Source organism: Physeter macrocephalus, chromosome 14 (genome assembly GCF_002837175.3).
Source record: "Physeter macrocephalus isolate SW-GA chromosome 14, ASM283717v5, whole genome shotgun sequence".
Taxonomy (NCBI): domain Eukaryota; kingdom Metazoa; phylum Chordata; class Mammalia; order Artiodactyla; family Physeteridae; genus Physeter; species Physeter macrocephalus.
This window is the reverse complement of record NC_041227.1, coordinates 22,057,632-22,077,893: the sequence shown is the minus strand read 5'-3', so window position 1 is coordinate 22,077,893 and position 20,262 is coordinate 22,057,632. Positions and strand designations below refer to the sequence as shown.

The 20,262-nt window shown below is 44.9% G+C and overlaps 1 protein-coding gene across 1 annotated transcript in view; it reads right to left on the bottom strand.

The window, feature by feature from the left end:
• The window catches only part of LOC102976186 (fer-1-like protein 4), a 44,538-nt gene that overhangs the window by 7,119 nt on the left and 17,157 nt on the right, over positions 1 to 20,262 (bottom strand). Inside the window, 15 exon segments of the mRNA XM_007101735.2 lie at positions 7,269 to 7,385; positions 7,493 to 7,630; positions 7,706 to 7,806; positions 7,897 to 7,947; positions 9,211 to 9,343; positions 9,432 to 9,490; positions 9,634 to 9,795; positions 9,798 to 9,849; positions 12,253 to 12,414; positions 12,509 to 12,625; positions 13,072 to 13,245; positions 13,370 to 13,504; positions 13,731 to 13,855; positions 14,010 to 14,163; positions 15,147 to 15,313. Of these exon segments, the coding sequence (XP_007101797.2) occupies positions 7,269 to 7,385; positions 7,493 to 7,630; positions 7,706 to 7,806; positions 7,897 to 7,947; positions 9,211 to 9,343; positions 9,432 to 9,490; positions 9,634 to 9,795; positions 9,798 to 9,849; positions 12,253 to 12,414; positions 12,509 to 12,625; positions 13,072 to 13,245; positions 13,370 to 13,504; positions 13,731 to 13,855; positions 14,010 to 14,163; positions 15,147 to 15,313 (1,847 nt within the window).

Below are 20,262 nucleotides of genomic sequence, written 5' to 3'. Positions count from 1 at the left end.
CTTGTTTTCACTCCTGCCAGTTTCCTGGGCAAACTACCAACCTGCAGCCACTTTAAATTAAATCCTCCACTTGAGGTTTTGGGGATCACACAGATGGTGGGAACTCAGGCCCTGAACTGTATTAGAGCCAGCTTGTGGTCATGGATGCTAGGGGAGACTTTTCCCCTCTAACCAATGCCAAGTTCAAGACAGGCAAGTTTCCTTGGTGTCTCCTTCTGACTTTCAAGTTCCTATTTTTGTTCATCCTTATGCAGAGGGTGTAATTTGGGGGGCTCCACTTTATATAAGGCCATTCAGTCAAACTCCTCCCCTAGGTAGCCCCAGGACTTCATCTTCTGTCCTCACTGCCTGTCAACCATCCACGAGGAAGATGAGGTTTCCCAGGTCAGCAGTAAGTGTGGGGTGAAAGCCAGCTTTAGCATTCCTTTTCCCTAGGTCCCTGTTATTAACTATATTTTCTTATTTTCTGTAATCTTGATGCTCTGGTATCTGGAGCCATACTGACCCGGGAGAAACTGCACCTGCCAGGGCTACTAATTCCTAGAGTTAGCAAACAACACACCTGCCAGAGCACCTTTCATATACAAATCAACCAATCCAGAGCCCATACAATGTCCAACCACCTCCTCTATCTGGCTCTTATACTCCAGGAAGTAATATTCCTCTGCCCTAATCATCCTCAGGGCCAGGTTTCAGACAACAAGAGACAGTGAGACAGGCCCTGTACCGCAGAGCCCACAGGGATTATTCAAACTAGCCAATCCCAAGCCTGCTTACACTGCCTTGCCCTGCCTTTCCTGCAGAAACCACAATAAAGGCTCTGGCCCTCACACTTCCCTTCCTCCTTTTGCCTCTGGACTGGCCCTCATGCTTCCCCGTGTGGCCCTGCAGGGTACAGCATGCACCCCCACCCCAGAAAATTGAAACAACAGACTATCTTTTCAATGGCAACCATCTGATCTGTTGGCTTCACCAAACATGGATAAGAACAAAATCCTGGGTACGTTTTAAAGCAGTTCCTGATTTTATTTTGGATTTTTTTTTTCCACTCTAAAATCTCTTACTTTCTTGGAAGCTCAGCATTGCATTTAAAAGATTTTTTAAAATAAATTTATTTACTTATTTATATTTTATTTTTGGCTGCATTGGGTCTTCGTTGCTGTGCACGGACTTTCTCTAGTTGCGGTGAGCAGGGGCTACTCTTCGTTGTGGTGTGTGGGCTTCTCATTGTGGTGGCTTCTCTTGTTGCAGAGCACGGGCTCTAGGCACGTGGGCTTCAGTAGTTGTGGCATGTGAGCTCAGTAGTTGTGGCGCATGGGCTTAGCTGCTCTGTGGCATGTGGGATCTTCCCGGACCAGGGCTCAAACCCGTGTCCCCTGCATCGGCAGGTGGATTCTTAACCACTGTGCCACCATGGAAGTTCTAAAAGGTGTTTTTAACAGTATGAAGATTCCTCAAAAAACTAAAAATAGAGTTGCCATATGATCCAACAATCCCACTCCTGGGCATATATCCTGAAAAAACTATAATTCAGAAAGATACAAGGAGGGCTTCCCTGGTGGCACAGTGGTTAAGAAACCGCCTGCCAATGCAGGGGACACGGGTTCAAGCCCTGGTCCGGGAAGATTCCACATGCTGTGGAGCAACTAAGCCCGTGTGCCACAACTACTGAGCCTGCACTCTAGAGCCCACAAGCCACAACTGCTGAGCCCGTATGCCACAACTACTGAGCCTGTGCACCTAGAGCCCGTGTTCCACAACAAGAGAAGCCACCGCAATGAGAATCCTGCACACCGCAACAAAGAGTAGCCCCCACTTGCCACAACTAGAGAAAGCCCACGCGCAGCAACGAAGACCCAGTGCAGCCAAAAATAAAATAAATTAATTAAAAAAAAAAAGATACAGGGAATTCCCTGGTGGTCCAGTGGTTAGGACTCTTTGCTTCCACTGTAGTGGGTACAGGTTCGATCCCTGGTCAGGGAAATAAGATCCTGCATGTCGCACAGTGCAGCCAAAAAAATAACAACAAGTAAATAAATAAATATAACCAAAAAAAGATACATGCACCCCTATGTTCATAGCAGCAATACTCATGATAGCCAAGACATGGAAGCAACCTAAATGCCCATTGACAGATGAATGGATAAAGAAGATGTGGTACATATATACAATGGAATAATACTCAGCCATAAAAAAAATGAAATAATGCTATTTGCAGCAACATGGATAGACCTAGAGATTATCATACTAAGTGAAATAAGTCAGAAAGAGAAAGACAAATACCATATGATATCACTTATATGTGGAATCTAAAATATGACACAGATGAACTTATTTACAAAACAGACCCACAGACATAGAGAACAGACTTGTGGTTGCCAAGGGGGAAGGGGGTTGGGGGAGGGATGGTTTGGGAGTTGGGGATTAGCAGATGCAAACTATTATATAGAGAATGGATACACAACAAAGTCCTACTGTATAGCACAGGGAACTATATTCAATATCCTGTGATAAACTATAATGGAAAAGAATATGAAAAAGAATATATATATGTATAACTGAGTCAATTTGATACACAGCAGAAATTAACACAACATTGTAAATCAACTACACTTCAGTAAATTTTTTTAAAGGATGTTTTTAAAATTTTATCCAGCATTTTTAGCTTTTGGTGAGTGATGCAAGCTTTAATCGTCAGGGTGTGCCCTTCCCTCTTGAGACACAGATTCTGCTGAGCCTGAACTCTGCTGAGTGCTCTCCTCTCCCCTTTCCCTCATGCATATAACTCCACCTGCACAGCTCTTGGAAGATCTTCCAGCCTTCCTGGTGGTTTGCAGTTTTCATGCTCTGATTTCACCATAATTGGAAGCTGGATTTTTTGTTAGTTGTTCTCTTTGTTTTGGGGTGATTTTCAGGAAGAGGAAGGGGAAACGCCCCATTGGTGCCACTTTCCACAGACTGGGAATCATTGAACTTGCTTACTTCATCCAAATTTCTGTTGGGAGATGTATCCTTGTTGATACGTTACTGTAGTTTGTTCAATTGAACTGTAGTATCTGTTATATGACCAATACACACACGCTCTCCCTCTCCTACTTCAGAACACTTTAGGTTATTTCTAAATTTTTTATTATTACAAATAACACTAGAATGAGCTATTCTTATCTGTTTCCTTATACACACATATGAGAATTTCTCTAAGATTATATCTAGAAGTATAATTACTGGGTATTGGTTATGAGAATCTTCCATTTAACTAAATATTGCCAATTGTTCTCTAAAGTTGTTACAGCAATTTATATTTATTCTGTGGCAGGCAGAATAATCCGTCCCCACAAGATGTCTAAGTACCCCTGAACCTATGAATATGTTACTTTACATGGTAAAAGGGACTTTCCAGATGTGATTAAATTAAGGATCACAGGGGACTTCCCTGATGGCACAGTGGTTAAGAATCCGCCTGCCGATGCTGGGGACATGGGTTTGATCCCTACTCTGGGAAGATCCCACATGCCATGGAGCAACTAAGCCCGTGCACCACAACTACTGAGCCCATGTGCCACAACTACTGAAGCCCACGCACCTAGAGCCTGTGCTCCACAACAAAAGAAGCCACCGCAATGAGAAGCCCGTGCACTGCAAGGAAGAGTAGCCCCCGCTTGCTGCAACTAAGGAAAGCCCGTGCACAGCAACGAAGACCCAATGCAGCCAAAAATTAATTAATTAATTAATTAATTTAAAAAATTAAGGATCACAAGATGAAGGAAGTAGCCTAGATTATCCAGGTGAGTCCAATATAATCACAAATGTTTTTATAAGTGAAAGAGGGAAACAGGAGAGTCAGAGAGAGTGATCTGAAGGTGCTGCTGCCTTTGAAGATGAAGGAAAAGGCCGTGAGCCAAGATACACAGGCCACCTCTAGAAGGTCAAAAAGACAAAGAAATGATAACTCTTCGCAAGAGCCTGTGGAAGGAATGCAGCCCTGCCAACACCTTGATTTCAGCCCAGTGAGACCTATTTTGGACTTCTGCCCTTCAGAACTGTAAGATAATAGATTTATGTTCTTTAAGTCACCAAGTTTGTGGTAACTGGTCACAGCAGCAATAAAGAACATCTTCCCACCAGCACCGCTGCCCCAGCCCCTGTCTAATCTTGCCAATCTAAGGGAGGGAAATTGGTTTCTCATGGTTTCAATTATTTGCCTGTCAGATTACAATTAAGGTGTAGGGGTTTTTTAATATGTTTATTGGCCACTGGAGTTTCTTCTTCAGTCAACTGCCTTTTCATGTTTTTTCTCTTTTTTTGTCTGCTTCTTACAGATTTGTGGGAGTTACTTATACATACTGCAGACACTAGCCCTTTACTGATTATGCAGAGAGTAAACACCTGACCCCAGTCTGTGTCCAGTCCATCATTTAATTTAAAGTGTTTATGGATGCTCAGAAGTTTAGTCTGAAGGTAGTTACATGTATCATTTTTTTCCTAATTTAGGAAAACTTACCCCCACACGAGATCATAAAGATATTTTAATATTTCCTTACGGTTTTCCTTTTCATAATCAAATATTTGATTTAGCTGGATTTTTGGGGGGATGCTGTAAGTTAGGAGTTTCATTTTATTTTTTTTTCCACATAGATAATCCATTTTCATGGAACCACTTATAGAACAGTCCCATTTCCCCCCAAAATGATCTGCAGTGCCAACTCTGGTATAAGTTTCTATCTATGTCTGTTTTTTTTTTTTTCCTTTTGGCCGTGCCAGGCGGCTCGCGGGATCTTAGTGCCCCGACCAGGAATCGCACCCGGGCCCCCAGCAGTGGAAGCACGGAATCCTAACCACTGGACCACCAGGGAATTTCCATCTGTGTCTGTTTTTTTAATTTCTACCCTGTTCCACTGGCCTAATCATCTATTCCCATGCCAAAACCACACTGTCTTAATTACCATAGCTTATCATAATTCTTGTCTTCCTACATTGTTCTTCAAAATTGTCTTGACTATTCTTGGTGCTTCGTTCTTCCATAGAAATTTTTGAATTAGCTTGTTAATTACAGGGTAGCAACCCTTAGCCTTGTGCCTGGCTTATAGTGGACACTATACTGCTTGAATCCCATTCTCCCTTTCTTTCCACCCCTTAACTGTCCACACTTTTTAGGTAAACCATTCCCTTTAGTTTCTAGTTTATCCTTCCTGTATTTCTGGGGCACAAAGGAACAAACGTGTATTTTCTTGGGTCTTCTTCCTTCTTACATGGAGAGTAGCACACTGTAGGTATTCTTTTGTACTCTGATTTTTTTCAGTTTATACTGTGTCCCGGAAATCACTTCGTATCTGTTGAGACATCTTCTTCATTTTATTTTACAGCTGCATAGTACTCTGTTGTACGGACATAACATAGTTTATTCAACCCTTCTGCTATGTATGGGCATTTAATAAGATTTGATTTTTTTTTTTTTTTTTTTTTTTTTGCGGTACGCGGGCCTCTCACTGTTGTGGCCTCTCCCGCTGTGGAGCACAGGCTCCGGACGCGCAGGCCCAGCGGCCATGGCTCACGGGCCCAGCCACTCCGCGGCACGCGGGATCCTCCCGGACGGGGGCACGAACCCGCGTCCCCTGCATCGGCAGGCGGACTCTCAACCACTGCGCCCCAGGGAAGCCCAAGATTTGATTTTTAATGGTCTTCCATCTTTAGAAATTTTATTTTATTATTTTCAAAACTGCCCAATTTTTTCTTTTTCTTTTTTTTTTTTTTTTGCCGTACGCGGGCCTCTCACCGCTGTGGCCTCTCCAGTTGCGGAGCACAGGCTCCGGACGCGCAGGCTCAGCGGCCATGGCTCACGGGCCCAGCCGCTCCGCGGCATGTGGGATCTTCCCGGACCCGGGCACGAACCCGTGTCCCCTGCATCGGCAGGCAGACTCTCAACCACTGCGCCACCAGGGAAGCCAAAAACTGCCCAATTTTTATAGCCTTTTGTTCTCTGCGTGTGAAATCATTTTAAACTGTTTTAAACTGTGGAGTAATTTTAAGCTGTTTTATATTTCTAATATTTGAAAATTCTAACATCCAAAGCCCTTAGAGATCTAATTCTCTTTTGTGTTGTGTCTTTCTGACAAATTTTCCTGAGATTGTTTTCTTATATATTTTATAATTTGGGACTGTGAACCCAAATTTGGTTATCTAAATCTAGGGAAGTCTGTGAAGCCTGATTTGGGACTCCTTTAAGCCAGTCTCTCAACTTTGAGTTTTGTGGACTAAGCAGATAATAAAAATTCAAGTCTTGAATCAATGTGAGGGCAAAACTCTAATAGTAAATCCTCAGGGAAGGCATTTTTTCTATTTCCCCCAATTGGAACAGAGGCTGAGATAGACCATTTACCTTACAGGCTTCTTTCCCAGTGGGTGGGCTTCCTCTTGCCCACCTTTCACTGAGAGTAGAGCCCTTCCTGGGTGCTGCTTCGTGCAAGGGTCTTGGTTGTGTCTCCCACCTTGTATAGGCTATTAAATATTAGAACCTAAGGCTTGGGGTCCAGGTATGGACAAACCCTCTCAAGAGAATCTGACTTAGGGCTTGTACAGGGATTCCTGCTGTTTCCTCATTTTGGCCCATTGGGAATTCCCTTTCTTATGAGCTTAACGTTTGTTTAAAAGATTGTTTATCTAGCATTTCTAGATCTATTATATCAAGAATTTATTTCAGACCATCTGGTCTGCAATGTTGCTAGAAGTAGAAGGTCCAGATGATGTCTACTATATCTAATGTATGCACTAGGATGCTTACATTATGGTAGAAGAGTGCCACAGAATGTTTCTTTAAATTACATCTTAGTCAGAATGCCTATATTTAAACTAGATAAAAGTACAGCATCTGCTCTGTGCCGGGAGTGAAGGGGTAGCAACCCACTCATTCCCCTCACTCCCTGAGATGCCTTTAAGGAAACTTCAGGGCCCTGTCTCAACAGGGATGGGAGGACCTGTACAAAGGTATTTGATGACAGGCCATCACAAAGCTTTACAGAGCTGTGCTCTTCCTGGAATTACACTCCCCATTCTATGAGACTAAAACTACAAATAAGGAATTAGGGGATCTAAGCTCTAAATTCAGGTTCTGCCATGAGCAAGATGTGTAATCCTGTGAAGTCTCTTAAGTTTGTGCCTAAGATTTCCCATCTGAAAAATGAAAAAGCTGGACTCTGATCCCTTCAGTCTGTAGGTTTTGTGTACATCACCTTTGCCAGAGTCAGAGGCATGCCAGGCCAATGGATGCTCACCTTTACAACATATACTTTGACTAGGAGCTTGATGGGCCGATTCTGTGGGATCCCCATGGAGATCTGGGGATCAGAGAAGGACACTGCCTCTGATTCAGGGTAAATGACGTAGGAGCCCTGGGTGGGATGGGGGGGTATGGAGCAGAAAAAACACTGGTAAGACAGTCTTCTTCCTGCATCCCCACTTGTGCTCCCTGGTCCCCCATTCCTTCCCCCAAACATACCTTGAACTTGCCCACAAGGTTTCCAGACCCTTCTTCCTCTCCATCTCCATCCTGACCCCCTTGCCCTCGATACAGGGGAAACACATTCAGCCAGACTTCAAAGTGGTTAAACTCTTCTTCCAGGGAGCTGTTGTAAATCTGAAAGGCGAGGGCCTCGGTGACAGCTCCATGTCCAGAATCCGAGCGGAATCCCCTCTTCCAACACCCAGTTACCTTCAGAGTGGCGATTGCTTCTTTTTGGGACACAGAGCCTTTGACTTCAGCCTTACCCTGGTCTTGGGCTTCCCCATCCACAGAAAGGAGATTGCCCCCATCTGGGAACAGCAGATGTGTCCCATTAGAAATACTGGTGTGGGGGAGGGAGGGAGACAGAAAGAGGAAAAACAAGAAAGCCAATCTCTTACCTGAATCCCCAGCATCATCCATTTCATCCTCATCAAAGTTGGTCTGAGGGGCTTCCCTGGTGGCGCAGTGGTTGAGAGTCCGCCTGCCGATTCAGGGGATACGGGTTCGTGCCCCGGTCCGCGAAGATCCCACATGTCGCGGAGCGGCTGGGCCCGTGAGCCATGGCCGCTGTGCCTGCGCGTCTGGAGCCTGTGCTCCGCAACGCGAGAGGCCGCAGCAGCGAGAGGCCCGCGTACCCCAAAAAAAAAAAAAAAAAAAACACCCCAGTGTGATGGTATTTGGAGGTAGGACTTTGGGGAGGTGATTAGGCCATGAGGGCAGAATTGGGGCCCTTATATAAGGGGCCCCAGAGGGTTGCCTCTCCCTAAAAAGTTGGTCTGAAAAAAAAAGCGCAGGTCAAAGATTCTTCCCTACCCTTTACCTCCTTAATCTACGCCTTTTCCAGGATAGGGAGTTGGAAAACTTTAGCTCAAGTTCCAGCTGGGTAAGCCACTTGCATTTTCAAAGCCTTAGTTTATCATATAGTCCTGATACGTAACCACCAGGTACATGTGGCTATTGAGCACTTGAAATGCATCTGGTCCAAACTGAGATGTGCTGGAAGTATAAACTACACACCAGATTTTAAAGACTAGTATAAAATAAGACTATAAAATATCTCATTATTGAGCTTCCCTGGTGGCACAGTGGTTAAGAATCCACCTGCCAATGCAGGGGACACGGGTTCAATTCCTGGTCCAGGAAGACCCCACATGCCGCAGAGCAACTAAGCCTGTGCACCACCACTATTGAGCCTGAGCTCTAGAGCCTATGCTGCGCAGCAAGAGAAGCCACCGCAATGAGAAGTCCTGGTACCGCAACAAAGAATAGCCCCTGCTCACCGCAACTAGAGAAAGCCCACGCACAGCAACAAAGACCCAACACAGCCATAAATAAATAAATAATAAAAAAATAAAATCTATTAATTAAAAAAATCTCACTATTAATTGTTTATGGTTACTTCTTGAAATGATACTGTAGATATACTAGGTTAAATAAAATATATTATTAAAATTATTTTCATCTGTTTCCTTTTACTTTTTTTAATGTGGCTACTACAAAAGTTAAAATCACATATGTGGCTCACACGATATTTCTGTTGGACAACACAGCTCTAGATAATGGAGTTAATAATACCCTGCTTCTCAAATTGTTGTGAAGATGAGAAAAGATGGCTGTAACAAAGAGTTCTGAAAAACTGCAGAGCTCCATGTTTGATGAGATCCTTCTTCTTACCATTTACCCTCTGTCTCCAGCACCTCAACCCCCAGAACCCTGCCCCTGGAGCTCCTGAAGAGATGCATAGTACTTGGACCACCAGTCGAGCTCTTCAGGATCTGGGATGTCCTCCTCCAGCTCTGCGCCTTGATTCAGGAGGCCTCCCAGAGGGAGCTTCTTCAGAGGAGCCTGAGGGAGCAAGAACTCAGCGCCTCTAACCTAGCACCACCCCAAGCCCCGCCAGTCCCTTCTCCACCCATCCTCCATACTCCATCACCTTTAGGAGCCGCCTGGGTATCCCCACTTCAGCCAAGAAGGGATCCCGGGACCTCTGTTCTGAGAGGGGATAAAAGACACCAGGAGAAGGTCAGGTAAGTAGAAGTCAGACTCAGTGCTCCACTGGAGTGTCCCCTGGAGCCATCTCAGCCAGGAACCAGATGGACTTCTGTCTGGTGGCCCCTAAGGGGAAAGCCTCTTACCTTGAGGTATCTTGGGCACCAGGTCCCCTGTCTCCTCCTCTCCTTCCTCCTTAGGGGGATCCTCCTGACCCCGGAGTGTGAATCTCAGCATATGGGGGACAATGTGGGAACCCACGAGCACTGTGCGGCCAAAGGCCTGGCACTCAATCACCAGGATGCTGAGGGGGGCTGCAGATAAGGCTGCTCTGGCAAGTCCTGGGGGTAGGGAGAGAGGACCTGTGTCTGCAGACTGCAGGGGGACGAGAGGCAGCAGCAGAGATAGATGAGAAAACAGTGTAGCTAAATATGCATTCAAAGCCCACAGCCTCACTGAGTCATCTCTGGTGAGTCATTGCTTTCTGAACCCATTTCCCAGCTAAAAAGGGGACACAATCCTGGACTGGAAAGACTATTGTATCAAATGACATAACAGTACAAAAGTACTTTGGAACCTACAAAGCGCCATCAGAAATATGAGGTTGTTGTTGTTGTTATTATCATTATGTAAAGGACCAATGCTCAGTTTGCTAATATAGATTTAGAACCATAAAACTATGTATGCCCTTTAATCCAGAAATTCTATATCTATCAATGGATCCTAAGCGGGGGGCAGGGACAACAGTTATAATACTGTATTGTTGGCTTTATTTTACATATATGTGACAGTTACAGCACAAAAGGGGGGAGGAATGAATGGAGTAATAATGGAGAAAAGTATTTCTATTTTACTGGAACTAAATTAGTATTAATCTGAAATAGATTGTGAAAAATCAGTATGCATACTGTAATCCCTAGAGCAACTACTAAGTAAATATCAACTAAGGAATTAAAGCAGTATACTAACAAATATCTATGTAATACAAAAGAAGGCCGTAAAGGAAGAACAAAAAATATGAGACTTATAGAAAACAAATAGCAAAGTGGCAAATGTAAATCCAACCATATCAATAATAACATCAAATGTGACTGTATTAAACAGTTCAAAGACAGAGATTGTCAACTGGATTAAAAAAAAAGATGCAACTACATGCTGTTTAAGAGATGCACTTTCGTGAGATACATATAGTTTGAAAGTAAAAGGACTGGGAAACATATGCCATGCAAATACTAACCATAGAGAACTGGAGTAGCTATATTATGAGACAAATAGTGTTTAAGACAAAAAAGAGAGACAAACTAGAGACAAACAAGGACATTTTATAATGATAAACAGATCGATTCATAGGAAGCTATAACAATTATAAATATATATGCACCTAACAACAAAAACTGAAAATACAAGTAAAAAAAGACAAAAAAATAAAGGGAGAAACAAACAATTCAACAAAAGTTGGAAACTTCAATACCATATTCTCAATAACGGATAGAACAACTGGACATAAAATTCCCAAGGAGGCTTTTTTTTGGAAGGCTTGAATAATACTATCAACCCAACTTGACCTGATTGGTATCTGATATAGAACACTCCACCCAACAACAGAAGCATTCACATTCTTTTCAGGTGCACAGTGGAGACAGGGGTGTTTTCCTCAACTTGCACTATGAAATGGGAAATGAGAGGAACACCCCCTAGAAGTTCAGTGAGCAAAGTGCTTTCAGTTTCATCATCTTATAGCACAATGAAGTTTTTTTTTGTTTTTTTGGTTTTTTTTGTGGTACGCGGGCCTCTCACTGTTGTGGCCTCTCCCGTTGCGGAGCACAGGCTCTGGATGCGCAAGCTCAGTGGCCATGGCTCACGGGCCCAGCCGCTCCGTGGCATGGGGGATCTTCCCGGACCGGGGCACGAACCCGCGTCCCCTGCATCGGCAGGTGGACTCTCAACCACTGCACCACCAGGGAAGCCCCCACAATGAAGTTTTCAAACTGAAAACTGCTGCATGTGAAAGAGAGTCATGAATAGTGTTGGGTTTTTGTTGTTGCTGTTGCTGTGCTCCCCCTTGCAGTCCGGAACCGCTGTGCTTTGTCCCAGTCACTGCCTTGCCCCGGCACAGCACTCTTCAGTTTACAAAGCCCTTTCACCAAGATCCTTTCTCTCATTGGCTCCTTATAGCACCCTTTCGTCCCTTTTTTAAACAAACAAACAAACAAACAAACAGAAAAACTAAAGCTCAAATCAGACAAGTGATTTGACAAGCTCCTGAGTGACATTGCCAGAATTTGACTCCAAAGCCCATACTAGAGTACAGTAATTACAAATTAAACAAAGAATGTATTTGTCTTCATAGCACCTGGTGTCTCAGATTCCTTTGGACTCAGGCTTCATAACTTTTGGCTAATCCACTCAATCAACAGAGCCAATAGAGCACAACCAGTTCATGAATTAATCCAGGGATCAGCCAATTATTGCCTGTAAACCAAATCTGGCCTGCTGCCAGTTTTTGTAAATAAAGTTTTATTGGAACTGCCATACTCATTCATTTCCTTGTCGCCCATGAACGTTTACATGCTATGATGGCAGAGTTGAGTAATTGCAACTGAGACTGTATGGCCCACAAAGCCTACAATATTTACTATTTGGCCCTTTATAGAAAGTTTGGTGACCCCTGGGTTAATGTAATATAACCAGCTGGGAATTCACCATCTCACTGCCCTCTTTCATTTCTCAGCCCAGCACTTCTGGCCCCCAGCCCATGCCCTCACCACTGTCAGATGCCTGATGAGCTCAGTGAAATTGGGGTTCTCACGGTAACTGGTCAGGACTTCGGACTCCACTCGCCGACCGGCCACCTCCAGCACAACGTGGGGCTGCTCCACCTCAAACAGATGCACATGGCCAAGGCCCCTCAGACCCCAGAACAGTACCTGGGGTTGGGAAGTGGGAGATTCAGGGGCCTGTACCTGACTAAAGGACACCCAAGTGTAGGGAAGGGAGGAGGATGTGAGTGCCTGGTGCTACCTCAACATGGAACTCCCTAAGCACTGGGCGCACGTGCGGTGGCAGGGATAGGCGTCCGGAGAGGGGCTCAACCAGGGCAGTCAGGTCCTGGGGCTCCACATCACTAGGCACTGAGGGCTGAAGGGAGCAAGAGATCAGAGGTCAAAGAGGAATAGGCCAAAGGAGCGAAAGCCTGGGCTCGGGAAAAAGGAATGGAGGACTGCTGGTGAAATATAAATCCAGAGGAACCTGGCAAGGCTGGATTGATGGGAGGGGCGTGTCTCAGAAAACAGCCATGTACAGGAAGGAGGCTGGGTGTCTGAGGCATGAGGATCAACCGGGCTTGGGTTCCCTGGGGTTGGAGGCCTAGCAAGGTGACCCTAGGGTAGGTCTACTTCAAGTGTTACCTGGAGTCAGGACGTCCAATGAGGCGGTCCCAGGACAGACCAGCAGCCTGCATTCTCTGGGGGTAAGGGAGTTGGAGGGGCAACCCTGGGACACGCCCACATCCCTGGAGCTGGATGACCTAAACAAATAGCAGAAGCGATCCACGGTGTGTGCCAGCTAGACCACAGCACTCTGACCTCAAGTCAGCTACTGTAGTCCAGTTCAATGAGTTCAAAGGTGGCGATGAGCTCCCCGGCTGCCCGGGGCCCCTTCCTCAGGGGGAAGAACTGCAACTCAGGACGCTGGTAAGGGTCCTCCATCAGCTTTACCCTCGGGGCGGCCAGCGTCCCGCCCAGGAGCACAGAGGGGCCCTTCGGGGAGCAGGGCAGTGAAGACAAAAGTAGAAGAGGCTCAGGAACCAGGGGAGGGCACATCAAGACAAGAAGAGGGGGTCCTTGGGGGTGGGAACCCAGGTGGAGCCCAGGCCATACTCACAAACTTATTGTGGTCAAAGACATTGACAATCACCAGTGGGGGCTCCTCCTGCAGGTGCTGCCTCTTCCCGCCCACGATTAACTGATCAAACACCACGAGTTCATCCTACAGAGGGCTCAGCGTCTGCTCCAGGACCTTGAGGGACACGCAGGGAAGGAGGCAACAGCAGTTGTCAGAAGAACTCCTCACCCCTAAGACCCTCTGGTTCTACGCCACCCCCTAAAGCAGGGCAGTCTGATCCAATATCCTGTCCTGAAAATCCAAGGCAGGAAGAGAGACTTAAGGGTCTTGGGAAAAGCTCAGCCTCCACCCTGCCTTGTCTCCCAGTGCTCCTCCACCAACACCCCAGCCCAGCCCTCACCCGTGTGGTCTGGCACTGGGTAGAGATGAGGACTCGAGCAAAGGGGTCCAAGAGCCCACTGTCATCTGCTGCCAGCACACCTCGGGCCTGGTACAAGGGAGCCCGGAGCTGGAAGTAGCTGAAGTCTGGAGTGGAGAGAAGGAAGGGGTCATGTTAGCTCAGGGACCACTGGAGTCCCTGACCCCAGACCCCTCCGATCCGAACCCCCAGCTGAGCATCTAGCCCCACACCTCGGGCAAATGGAGAACTGGGCCCGCCTGCCCCACGCCCCGCACTCACGGTCCCGGTCCAGGCTGAGGGGCAGCCCAGCCGAGGGCTCAGGCAGCAGGTCCGGGGGGAGCTCTGAGGTGCAGGCCTTGGCTTGCTTGCCCAGCTCCAGCCCCAGGAAGAGCTCCAGCTTGGCACGGACCTCGCCAGCGGCTGCCCCAGGTGCCTGCTGCGGGGAGGAAGCATGTTAGGGACCACCTCTTATTACCCCAGCTAGGCCAACCATCTTGCTCCTCCAAGGCAGGCCCCTACTCTCTGCATCACCAGATCACTAATCCAAAGAGTACTCCTGTACCCCACCCTCTTCATGCCCTCCATCCGATGCCCTATCACCCTTAAACTCCCTCTCATTCCCTATCCCCCCTGTCCCGACACTGCCACGTCCTATAGCCCAGACCCCAGACCCCAAAACTATGCTCTGAGCTTGCTCTCCCCTACCCCACCCTCACCCATCTGTCCCCTCATCCCCAACACATTCAGATTCCCTGTCCCTTAACCCTGTGGTCACAGCTTCTCACCACTAGGGACCCCTGCTGGTGTCTCTCCCAGGGACACCTCATTTACAAATCTTTTGCCTCCAAATCAGCTGCACTTATAAGGAACTAATTAGTCACACTCCCATTTTCATAACCCTGCTCATCTGTCAGAGCCTAGTCAGCAAAAGGGCCAGTTCAGGCCCAGAGATGACAATATTTGGGGTTTATCTCACATCAAAGCTCATCTGGGTAAAGGCACAATCTCCTTTTGGCACTTTGGATAATTAAAAAGAGTTTGGTACACTTTAAAAAATAATAATTTTAAAACAATTTTAAAAGTTAAAAAATTTTTTAATTAAAACATTTTTTAATTGAAAAAAATTAAAATTTGAAAACTTTTTGACCAGAAACTTAATTTAAAAATATAGTTTGGAGGGAATTCTCTGGCAGTCCAGTGGTTAGGACTCCACACTTTCACTGCTGAGGGCACCGGTTCAATCCCTGGTCAGGGAACTAAGATCCCGCATGCAGCATGGCGTGGCCAAAAATTATAAACAAATAAATAGTTTGGGGACCCCTGTTGTGCACCACATGGCTCCACCCCAGTGTCTGTGCTGCCCTATGAGCCTCAGCCCATTCTAGTCCCAGCACCCTCGCCCCCGGGACCCCTCACTGTGAGCAGCAGACTCTGGATCTTCCCACAGCCCCGGCCCCAATCCTCCTCCACCACAGAGAACAGCACATCCTGGGCGGGGGACCGGGCCCAGGCCACATGGCGCCGCCCACTGAGCATCCAGACCAGCACATCCAGGAGGGATTGCTGGGGCTGCAGGCAGAGAACTGGGTTACGGAGGTGAATCTGGAGTTGAGATCACCTGCTCCCACAGCTGCCACTGGATGGATGGACCAAAGTCCATCTCCAGCCCTGACCTCCCCCTCAACCCCAGATCCATCTGGCCACCTGCCTCCTGGACATCTCTCCCCTGTGGATGCCCCCACAGGCCACATCAGACTCAAAAATCCAACCTGACTTTTATTTTCTGGTCTCTCTCTTTTTTTTTAATTGTGTTAAAATACAAATAACGTAAAATTTACCATCTCAGCCACTGTTAAGTGTACAGTTCAGTATGACATTCACTTTTTTTTTTTTTTTTTGGCTGCTTTGGGTCTTTGTTGCTGCACGTGGGCTTTGTCTAGTTGCCGCAAGCAGGGCCTACTCTTCATTGTGGTGCGCGGGCTTCTCATTGCGGTGGTTTTCTCGTTACAGAGCACGGGCTCTAGAGCGTAGGCTCAGTAGCCATCACTACCGACCACTCCAGAACTTTCTTCATGGCAAAACTTACACTCTGTATCCGTTAAACACAAAGAGACCAAAAAGCCCAATTGCCACTTTTGAAGAGCCTGGAGCAGAAGCAGGGGGGTCGGGAGCAAAAGCAGCGTACTGCGCATGCCCCCTGCACACCACACCACCTAAGGGGTGGGCAAAACACTTAAGCCACCCTGCCGGCCCGACCCCTGGACACACCCCTACCCTCACCCCATATAAGGAACAAGCTCGCCCCGCTTCAGGGAGTGAGCCGGCAAGGGAAACTGTTATTTGTTGTCACTGCCCCCTGCTGCAGCAGGGGCCCCAATAAAGCCTTGCCTGAAAAAAAAAAAATGAAAAAAGAAAAAAAGAAAATGAAAACAACAAAGAAACCACCCCACTAACTTTCCATTTCCCTCTCCCAGCCCTGACAATCACCACTCTACTTTCTCTCTATGAATTTGACTACTCTGGGTACCTCATATGAGTGGAATCATTTGTCCTTTTGTGACTGGCTTTTTGTCACTTAGCATAAGGTCTTCAGGGTTCACCATGTTGGAGCCTGTGTCAGCCTGATTTCCTTACTTTTCCCTCCTCTCAACCTGATCTCTCCCCAGTGATCCCCACTGTGTGCCCATTCACATCAGCTAAGTACCTGAGCTGGTGTCAGCCTTCTCCTCCAACATCTAGTCACCAAGTCCTGCCAATGTCCCCCTTCCTCACTCTCTTAGATCAAGACAGTCCACTCTTGTCCAGACAACTGAGACAGTCTTCCCGTCTTCAGTCTTCCCTTCCAACTCATTCTCTCATGAATGGCTGTCTTGCTCCCATCCTCTGGGTCTCAGTTTAAATGCTGTCTCTGCAGAGAAGTCTTCCCTGACCACCTTATGTAAGCTGGTTCTCCCCTGACCCCTTAGCTTCTATAACATCTTCTTTAGCAATACCTACAGATCATCATTATTTTTCTTATGCATTTAAGATGCATAGTCTGTCTCCCTCGCCAGAACATAAGCCCCAAAAGGGCAAGAAACATGACAGGGGTGGACCCCCAGGGTCTCATACAGAACCTGGCATAAAATAGGACTTCAAATATCATTGAGTAAGCAAACAAACAATAGCTAGAACTGATCACTCCAAAGCTGACCCTCTCCTTCCCCTATTTAAAATCATCATGCCTTGTAAATCAATGAAGTTACACCATACACAAAAATAAGCTCAAAATGGCTTAAAGACTTAAATATAAGACAGGACACCATAAAACTCCTAGAAGAGAACATAGGCAAAACATTCTCTGACATGAATTGTACCAACGTTTTCTTAGGTCAGTCTCCCAAGGAAATAGAAATAAAAGCAAAAATAAACAAATGGGACCTAATCAAACTTACAAGCTTTTGTACAGCAAAGGAAACCATAAACAAAATGAAAAGACAGCCAACAGACCAGGAGAAATGTGTGCAAATGATGCGACCAACAAGGGCTTACTTTCCAAAATATATAAACAGACCATACAACTCAACAACAAAAAACAACAAACAACCCAATGGGCAGAAGACCTAAATAGACATTTCTCCAAAAAAGACATACAGATGGCCAACAGGCACATGAAAAAATGCTCAAACATCACTATTATTAGAGAAATGCAAATCAAAATTACAATGAGGTACCACCTCACACCAGTCAGAATGGCCATCATTTAAAAAATGTACAAATAACAGATGCTGGAGAGAGTGTGCAGAAAAGCGAACCCTCCTATGTTGTTGGTGGGAATGTAAATTGGTGAAGCCACTATGGAGAACAGTATGGAGGTTCCTCAAAAACTAAAAATAGAGTTGCCATATGATCCAGCAATTCCACTCCTGGGCATATATCCGGACAAAACTCTAATTCAAAAGGATACATGTACCCCAATGTTCACAACAGCACTATTCACAATAGCCAAGACATGGAAGCAACCTAAATGTCCATCAACAGATGAATGGATAAAGAAGATGTGATATATATATACAATGGAATACTACTCAGCCATAAAAAAGAATGAAATAATGCTATTTGCAGCAACACGGATGGACCTAGAGATTATCATACTATATGAAGTAAGTCAGAAAGAGAAAGACAAATACCATATGATATCACCTTTATGTGGAATCTAAAATACTACACAAATAAACTTATTTATGAAACATAAACAGACTCACAGACATAGAGAACAGACTTGTGGTTGCCAAGGGGATTGGGGGGTAGGGGAGGGATGGATTGGGAATCGGGGATTAGCAGATGCAAACTATTATATACAGAATGGATACACAACAAGGTCTTACTGTATAGCACGGAGAACTATATTCAGTATCCAGTATTTCCATAATGGAAAAGAATATATATATATATGCACATATCTGAATATATGTATATATATATATATATATATCTGAATCCCTTTGCTGTACAGCAGAAATTAACACAACATTGTAAATCAATTATACTTCAATAAAATAAATATTTTTAAAAATTATCACAAAAAAAAAATCATCATGCCTGACTTCCATCTCCAGTAATATCATGAGCTAGGAATTAAGACCTACCTCTCACTAAAACCAACTAAAATGACTTGATAAAATATTTTTAAATATTTATTAAAGGCAGTGGTGAGATAATAAGAATGAAGAATTATCATACCAAGCCCTGAATGAAGATAGGAATCCAGAGAAGTTAACAGAGCATTTCAGCAACTTTTGCCACAAGGGCATTTGCCAAACCTGGCAACCCTGAGCTTTTCATGACCTGGCAATGAGTAAAAACAATATAAAGAGCTCAGATACCATTCAGAACAGGAGTCTCATAGGAGATATCTCCCCTCCCTAAAAACTAGAACCCCAGAGAATCACACCTTCAGGATAAAGATAAACCATAATTGAACCTGCCCCACTTTCTCACATCCAGTGATCAACAAAGAGAGTTGTCTGGCTGACTGTAGTGGAAGTTGGAAACTGTCCCTGAAAAGAATAACCATAAGCCAATTTTTTTCACTGTGCCTGGGTGTCGTTAAACATCAAATTTCAGTTTAAGGTGATCAAGGGCAGAAGCAAAGTCATATGTTTTCTGGAAGAATGTACCTTTATTCCAGGACTCAAAGAAGCCCCACAAATAATTTTTTGAGGAAACTATAATGAATAGCTCACAGTTTAAAGCAACTAAGCACAGAAGGAAACAACCATGAGGAAGTATCAGCAGAAACAGAGAGTGAAAACAAACCCCCAAAAACCGACTACTGGAATCATCTAACATTATAAAAACAGCTCTGCTTACTATTCTTAAATGAAACAAAAGACAAACCTGATAAATACTTACTGGGAATAATAAACAGTGAAAAATAACACAGTGGATTTGAAAAAAATAGAACTTACAGAAATAAAAAGTACAGGGACTTCCGTGTTGGCGCAGTGGTTAAGAATCCGCCTGCCAATGCCGGGGACAGGGGTTCGAGGCCTGGTCCAGGAAGATCCCACATGCTGCAGAGCAACTAAGCCCATACACCGCAGCTACTGAACATGCGCTCTAGAGCCTGCGAGCCACAACTACTGAGCCCATGTGCCACAACTACTGAAGCCCACATGCCTAGAGCCAGTGCTCATCAATAAGAGAAGCCGCCACAATGAGAAGTCCGCGCACCGCAACGAAGTGTAGCACCCGCTCACCACAATTAGAGAAAGCCCACGTGCAGCAGTGAAGACCCAAAACAGTCAAAAATAATTAATTAATTTAAAAAAAAAGAAAAACAAAACAAAGCAAAAAAATGTGCAATGATTGAAATGAAAAATTCAACAGAGGAACTTATACAGCCTCTTGATTTTCTATTTAAAAGCCAAAGCAACTCAACAGGAAAAAGAAATCTTTTCAACATATGGTGCTAGACTATCTCAATGTCCATATTTTAAAAATAGGATTTTGACCCAGATGTTACACCATATGCAAAGACTAACTTGAGAACAGTCAGAGACCCAAATGTAAAATCTAAAACCATAAAACTTTTAGGAGACTATCTTTATTCTCCTAAAAGCATAGGAGAATATCTTTGTGGCTTGGAGGTAGTAAAATTTTCTTACACAGGCATCAGAAAACAATAAATGTAAAAGAAAAATTAGTTAAAGTAGACTTCATCAAAACTCTCTGGAGATATTATTTATTTTAGCCTCTACTGTTCTTTTATACAAAACTCCAGGTACATAATGAAAAATTATAAGAATAGGAAAAGCAAAAATTGTGACCCATGGTCAAGACAAGAATAATCAATAGAAGTAGACCCACAGATAACCCAAATGTTGGAATTATTAGACAGTGATATTAAAATAACTGTGATAAAAATTCTAAAGGATCTAGTGGGAAAAGTACAGAGTTTAAAATGGATAATTTCAACAAACGTAAGAAAACTGGAGCCAGATGGAAATAATTGAATTAAAAAATGTGATTGGAGGCTGCAATATACCAC